Source organism: Oratosquilla oratoria, chromosome 13 (genome assembly GCF_046742065.1).
Source record: "Oratosquilla oratoria isolate Oo_2021 chromosome 13, ASM4674206v1, whole genome shotgun sequence".
Lineage (NCBI taxonomy): Eukaryota > Metazoa > Arthropoda > Malacostraca > Stomatopoda > Squillidae > Oratosquilla > Oratosquilla oratoria.
Window position 1 is genome coordinate 36,268,480 of NC_134789.1, and position 7,808 is coordinate 36,276,287.

General features: G+C 43.1%; 1 protein-coding gene across 7 annotated transcripts in view; it reads left to right on the forward strand.

Moving 5' to 3' along the window:
* LOC143032375 (uncharacterized) overlaps nt 1-7,419 on the forward strand; it is a 450,169-nt gene extending 442,750 nt beyond the window's left edge. For 4 of the 7 annotated variants that reach the window (XM_076197034.1, XM_076197037.1, XM_076197038.1 and 1 more), the window contains 4 exons: nt 146-577; nt 937-1,094; nt 3,751-3,967; nt 5,685-7,419. In XM_076197034.1, the coding sequence (XP_076053149.1) occupies nt 146-577; nt 937-1,094; nt 3,751-3,967; nt 5,685-5,768 (891 nt within the window). In that variant the 3' untranslated portion in view covers nt 5,769-7,419. Of the gene's footprint in view, nt 1-145; nt 578-936; nt 1,095-3,750; nt 3,968-4,655; nt 4,712-5,684 lie in introns of all 7 variants that reach the window. The other 3 variants (XM_076197036.1, XM_076197035.1, XM_076197039.1) reach the window with 3 other exon arrangements.
* The last annotated feature ends 389 nt before the right edge of the window (nt 7,420-7,808 follow it).

The following is a 7,808-nucleotide window of genomic DNA, read 5'->3' on the forward strand; positions in this document are numbered from 1 at the left end:
ACATGCGCATGTAGGCCTAAGTTCCCTCTCATATTTCGGATGTCACGACGCGTCAGAACCTTTCCTTTTGTCCCATAAGCTCCCGAAACCCCAGCCTTGGTTGTTAGCGTCACCCCAACCCACTCACCCTCGCTTGTCCCTCTAGGTGACCCGTATGTCCGACCTGGCCGAGATGTCCAACAGACCTTCGTCCTCCAACTCCAACATTTCCTCGTCCTCCACCACGTCCTCTTCTTCCAAGTGCCTCGGCACGCCCGTAAGGAGCAGGTCCCCCATGAGTCCTTCCCCCACGCCCTCACCCTCTCCCTTCAGCCCGCCCACTTTCACCACGCCCTCGCCCGTGGCCTCTGCCCAGCCCCGCCTGACCAGGAGTCTCTCGACCACGCACCTGGCGTCCAACCCCGGGGGCGCTGCCAACCCCATGCGGGCGCCCAAAGGACTCATGCAGAAGTTCATTGCCTCCAGAGGGAAAATGACCACCTCTGCCTTCGCCTCTCCCCCGTCACCCTCCTCCTCCATCTCCCCAACCTTCACCCACCGCACCATCACCACCAGACCCATGAAGGTGGAACCAAAGGTAAGACGACCTATTCCGCAGAGATAGTTAGCGATTCCATGCTTAAGCGAAAACCTTGGAATTGTGTAGTTTAGGCATTAGAAAGCCAAGTTACCTAGTGAATACCAACATAGAACGAAAATCAGAAATTAAGAAAATTCTATGCTTAAGTAAAAACCTTGGAATTGTCTAGTTTAGGCATTAGAAAGCTAAGTTGTCTAGCGAATACCAACAGATAACAAAAATCAGAACTAGTAAAAAAATATATTGTGACTCAGAATTACTTGTGACCTTCTCTTCCTCGTTGAGCATACGTGTGTATATATTAACATTAAGTACCGTGATCTGAAAGACCTGCTGACTTTGATGAATGCCTTCAGGTCGCCGTGGTTCGTCGGGAGCAGGAAGCTCGCCTCCAGCAGGCACAGAACCAGCAACAGAAGTCGCAGCAGCAGCAGTACCGCAGGTCCTACTGCACCGCCGAGGAGAAGATTCAGGAGGAACTGCGTGATATGCAGCAGAGGGAGGAGGAGCTCAGGTAAAAATTCTCTTCGTCATCCCCCATCCTCTTTCTTAAAGAAAAAAAGTGTGTGTATATGTATGTATGTACATGTGTGTATGTATGTATGTATGTATATGTATATGTGTGTATGTATGTGTGTATGTATATGTATGTGTATGTATGTGTGTGTGTATGTATGTGTGTATGTATGTATGTGTATGTATGTGTGTGTGTGTGTATGTGTGTGTGTTTGTGTTTGTGTATATATATATATATATATATATATGTGTGTGTGTGTGTATGTGTATGTGTGTGTGTGTGTATGTGTATGATAGGCACATACACATACGATATGGCATGATAGCCAACATGGTTTTTTGATAGCCAACATGGTTTCAGACGGAAACGTTCTTGCGTGACTAACTTACTCGAATTCTACAACACAGTTATCTCGAATTATGACAAAAGAAACAATATAGATTTAATATATCTAGACTTTGCAAAAGCTTTTGATACCGTCCCACACGAAAGACTACTTACTAAATTAGCTTTGCATGGAATAAGTGGTAGCCTATTAGGTTGGACTAGTAATTGGTTGAAAGGTCGAAAACAGAGAGTTGTTTTAAATGGAAAAACTTCTGGATGGAAAAGTGTTGCAAGTGGAGTTCCTCAGGGTTCCGTTCTTGGGCCACTTCTATTCATAGTATATATAAATGATATAGACCATGGACTAAAATCTACTGTTTCCAAATTTGCTGATGATACAAAACTGTGCGGAGTGGCAAATGATCACTCAAACCAATTAGATATTCAAGAAGATTTAGATCAATTACAGCAATGGTCTGAAAAGTGGCTAATGAAATTTAACACAAGTAAATGCAAGGTAATGCACATAAGTAATAACAGCAATTACGATTACAAATTATTTGGAAATTCGTTAACAAAAGTGGATAGTGAGAAAGATCTCGGCGTAATTATCAGTAACGACCTCAAATCATCCAAGCAGTGTATTTCAGCCTCTGAGAAAGCAAATAAGATTCTGGGACTGATTGCGCGATCGTTTGATTTCAAAAGTCCATCACTCATTAACAAGCTATATAAATCGTTAGTTCGTCCACATTTGGAATATGCTGTTTCCGTATGGTCACCGAATCTCATTAAAGACATTGACAGACTGGAAAAAGTACAACGGCGAGCCACAAAACTGATTCCAAATATCAAAAATAAATCATACGAAAATCGACTTAAGCACATGAATCTGTTTTCCCTAAAAAAGCGTAGACTCAGAGGTGACTTGATACAGGTCTTTAAGATTTTAAAGGGAATTGACAACATCAAAAGTGACCAAATTTTCACATTGAATGAGAATCAGACAAGAAACAATGGTCTCAAACTGTCCGGAAATAGATTCAATTTGGAAGTAGGTAGAAACAACTTTGCCAACCGTGTAGTTAATGAATGGAATAAACTTCCTGCACAGGTAGTGCAATGTAGTTCAGTTCGAAGCTTTAAGAATCATTTAGATAAATACCTAAGTAAGATGCTGTAATGATTATAATTTATGTTATATTATTTGTTTTTGTTTTGTTATAATTTGTCTGTCTGATTTTCATTTATTATTAGTTATATGTCAATTTATTATCATTTACTATTTACCTGTTTGTTTGTTATTCAACTATACCAATGCATTTATTTATGTATTTTAATTGTTATTTACATTGTTATAGGTTTAATTTATTATTAATATGATTTTTTTTTTTTTTTTTTTTTTTTTTTGTGTGCATCCGACCTAGATATGGATCAAAAGGTCTCCTGTCGGCATGCTTTGCCTTTGTAATCCTTTGTAATCCTTTGTATGTGTGTGTATGTGTGTGTATGTGTGTGTGTATGTGTGTGTGTGTGTGTGTGTGTGTGTGTGTGTGTGTGTATATGTGTATGAATGTGTGTATGAATGTGTGTGTATGTGAATGTGTATGTATGAATGTGTGTGTGTGTGTGTATGTATGTATGTGTGTATGTATGAATGAATGTATGTATGAATGTGTGTGTGTGTGTATGTGTGTGTATGAATGTGTGTGTATGTATGAATGTATGTATGAATGTATGAATGTGTGTGTATGAATGTATGAATGTGTGTGTATGAATGTCTGTGTATGAATGTGTATGTGTACGTATGAATGTATGTATGAATGTGAATGTGTATATATGAATGTGTGTATGTATGAATGTGTATGCACGTATGAATGTGTATATATGAATGTGTGTATGTATGAATGTGTATGCACGTATGTGTACGTATGTATATAATATATATGTGTGTATGTATTTATGAACAAGCCTTCATTACATTATACCACTGATGTATTTCATGAAATTATAAGGCACGCTGGCCGAGCGGGTTAGGCCGTCGTTTCTTGCGGCGAAGGTAGAGGTGATGGCAGTTCGAACCCTGCCTCCAGCGAGTTGAACCAATGGCATGGTTCATTAAATTCCTCGCCACAAAGTCCTCTGCAAGGGGCACCTTCCTAGCCTCCTCATAGGGGGAGGAGTTTGTGACGTTAAACCAAATCGTCCTCGTAAAGCACGGAACTGCATAACCCGCAATGGCTCCGTGGGAAAGAATTTCGTTCCAGTCTTACAACAAACACGGTAGAGTTGCCTCCGCCTAACCTCTCTCTCTCTCTCTCGACAGACGGCACCGTGCCAGGCAGTTGGGTCGGTCCCAACCCAACCTCTCGGGCCTCATTCTCGAGGATGAGGACGACGTAGTGGACGGGAGCAGCAGCAGCAGCACCAAGGGCATGAACGGCCACGCCCACCTGCACAACGGTGACACGCCGGAGGTCAACGGACTTCGGTCGGCGCTTTCCAATCCAAACCTCTTGGATGACGAGCAGGAACACACACAGGTGAGGCGGGCGAAAGGTCCCCTTCGGTGTTTTGTCGAGTGAGTGCCAGGGTACTTCAGTCAGCTGTGGAGCTGGTCTCCATATTCGTCTTTCGGGTGAAGAAAATCGTCTGGGATTTTCTAACCATGAATGGTGGCAATACATTAAACCGTGGTACTTAAGGGGAAAAGAACAAAATTTTATATGTATTCTTAAGGTAAACACGCACATGTACACACGCATGCACATGTACACACGCATGCACATGTACACACGCATGCACATGTACACACACGTGCACATGTACACACACGGGCACATGTACACACACGGGCACATGTACACACACGGGCACATGTACACACACGGGCACATGTACACACACGGGCACATGTACACACACGGGCACATGTACACACACGGGCACATGTACACACACGGACACATGTACACACACGGACACATGTACACACACGGACACATGTAAACACACGTGCACATGTACACACTCGTGCACATGTGTACACATGTGTACACGCGTACACACGTGTACACACGCGTGCACATGTACACAAGTACACACACTCGCCTCTCACACTCACATATGTGCTCAATTTTATCCATCCCCACATTTCCCGCTCCCTTTTAACCACCCTTGTCCCCTCTTCTCTGTATATGAATGATAAACTAACAATGTTCTTTCGAATAGTTTCTCTTACGCGAAATGGAAAAGAGGGCGGACCGCGTGGTATGGGTCTAGACCAGGTGAGAAAAGTTCAACAGAATCTGTAGGAATGGTATGGCAAAGCTTGCAGCAGTACGCTATGTGATACCCGATGTAGAAGGACAGCTGCAGCAATTGAGAGAAAAAATGTGGTAGTGTGAAGTGTCCATGAAGAAAATGACAATAAATTTTGATTCCTGTAGTCGACCCATTGCGAGTAGATCGGTGGTTCTTAACTTAGTCTTTCGAGTTCACATCTCGAAAATCAGTTTAAGTTAATGAGGACAAGCTGACTTTGTTCAGTGTTGAGAGGATTTCAAGGATCCCAAGAAACAGTAACACATAAGTGAGGGATCTGAGGAAACGAGTTGGGAACCACTGCAGTGTAGAGGATTAGTATTTGTTAGTTCGACTTGTCCTTGAGCCTGCCCAAGTACATAATTATCCCGAGGTTGTGTGTGGTTGCCAATTCGCGCGTTTTTGCCCAAATATAATCTTGATTACCTTAGCAAATATCTTATTAGAGAACAAATAATTCATCAACTGATGGATTAATAATATTGGCAGAATATGTTCGATACTACATAAAAATAGGAAATGTATACATGCGTAGTAAGGCTTGTTCCATGTATATAGTAAGGCTTGAACCCCAGCGATCTTTTCTTTAAAACCACGTAGTGTTACCCAGTTTGGTTTCTGTTGTGGAGGCTCCTTATGGCTGAATAAAATGGCCTGGTGACAACGAGAACCAGGATACATGTGATGGACAGTAATATATATATATATCTATAATATTGTTATTTGATACATTATAGAAATGCTTGTAGGGGAAGATTATTGGTATCTTTTTAATAAAACCTCCCCTCGCCACGCTGTATGTTTGCGCGTCTTCTCTTGTAAAACAAAACGTGTTATAATCCAGTGTGTGTATAACGAGTGATAATTTACACCCTTTCCGTAACCAGCGAGATTTCTCCCGCAGAAGTCGTGACATCCTCTTGCCCCTTTCCGCAGGCCCCCGTCGAGCGCGGAGCCCGACGTCGGAGCGCGCTCATCGCACAGTGGGAGAACCGGATCCACCAGACGGCAGCTACGTGAAGCTCCTGAGGTCCCTCGTGAGTGTCGCTTGCTACCAGGCACCTACTTCAGGCGCCCTTTCTTTGACTAAAGCTTGCTGTGAAGTAGACACCCCTTTGACAACCGAACCCTTTGACCTGTTAACCCCCCAAACCCCCTCAAATAAACCCAGTTATTTTAGTGGCCCTGGAAGCTGCATCAAGGTTATACATGGATAACCGACACCAAGATATATGTGTGTTTACAGAATGCATTTGGTGCTTGTGCAAGCAAGTGATGCCATATGCGACGTGTGCAGGCCAGCTGGACACTTGGAGTCACAAATTCGACTTTTCTCGTATGTACTACCCTTGACAGTCTTAATGCTTAGAAGCCACAGCGTTTCCAACACTCACCTTTTTGTCCCTCGAAACCATCCCCGCTCACCACCCTGATGCACAGCAAACGACACACGTCGGCCAAGCACAAGAATCTGCGGAAACCCCACGCCTTCCACTCTCAAACTCCTGAAGAAGGAAGATGATCAATGAGGAGGAGGAGGAAGAGGACGATGACGCCGAGGGATGTTTGCGTGCGCGGGGTGACAACCTTCCGATAGTTGCCAAAAGCTTCTAGAATATTCCATGGTCGTATATGACTGACTCCAGTGTACTGTGCTGTGATTCTTTGTGTGATAGACATGCCCTTCCTAATTACATATATATATACAAACACACACACGAATATATATATATATAACACGTTACGTCTTTGTTCTATTTATATATGTAAAACTTACCTGTTTATATGATTCCTTTGGGCTGCTCCCTTAACTGTTCTGTCGCAGTTTCTGAAGGTTTTCACTCGAATTGCAGCTTATCTTTTATATTGCAATGTTCTTACTTCTTGGCAAGGCTCTCCCTAGCTACAGATGAAAGTTTAGATTGTCTAGAAACTATTGTATATACAGTATACACGTACACTTTTTTCACTATCGGGAAGACAATTCCAAATTAGGTTAAGATCATTTTGCCATGGAAGTATTCGTATATGAAGGGATTCTTTTGTCCACAAAAGCTTAGTCTCCTGTAAATATGTAGAATACTAAGTATAAATATTACATATATATAAATATATATATTCTTAGAATATGAATAATCTAGCACTATGACCTCTTATTACCTACATGTATATTGTTGCGACCCTGAATATGTTATTTAGGGAGAATAACGTGTGGACGGGTTGAGGAAGGCAGTAGGTCTCTGTATCCGAACTGTTCGGATACTGGTGCGTTTGATCCGTGGGCGCTTTAGACCGTCCCAGTGCAGTGTCGCGTTTTCTTCCCCCGCGTCGCCCGGGGAGAGTAAAGAAAACGGGAAGCGATCGTACTGCTGACGGTCTTTGGATGAATCGTATTTTTTGTTGTGTAGTTACGTAGACTTGTTACGGAAACGTTGGGTTCGTGTGATGTGTTGATTGCCGGCAGAGAGTTTTCTTATGTTAAGGTCACTATGGTCGATGTTTTAAGACTGTGGTGCATCCCTGCTGCCATAAAGCAATCTGTAGAGTGAGATTACACGGTGTGAGTGCACAACCCACAAGTGGGTGTGTGTGTCCAAGTTATCCGACCCTGCCATGTTCTGTCGCGTTACGGCACAAACCAATAAAAAGCTTAAATAAACGTTAATAAATATATTTGAGTTTTATTGTCCCTTCCATTGGTGGGGCCTGGATGCAGATTTTTTTTTCCAGCACATCAATTGACAAGCTTCGTAACCGTGGCCTGATTCCTGGGGGCCGTGGATTTTCTTCAAGAGAAGTCCAAGGGAGTATGTATGAAAAATAAAATGACGCAGCCCGAAGGGATTTCTCCCTGTCTTCTCCTTTTCTGCATAAGGTGACGGAAAGGGGGGGGGGGAGGGTCGCCGAATCAATGAAGCGGCCTCGCTGTGGATGTGCTGTCTTGCGACACTACTGCTGACCCTGGGCAATGAACAGGATGCATGGAGGACCTGTCATCCAGGAGGAGCCAAGATAAGAGGGAGGGAAGAAGGCGGAGGGGAGTGAAGTATGTTGGGGATG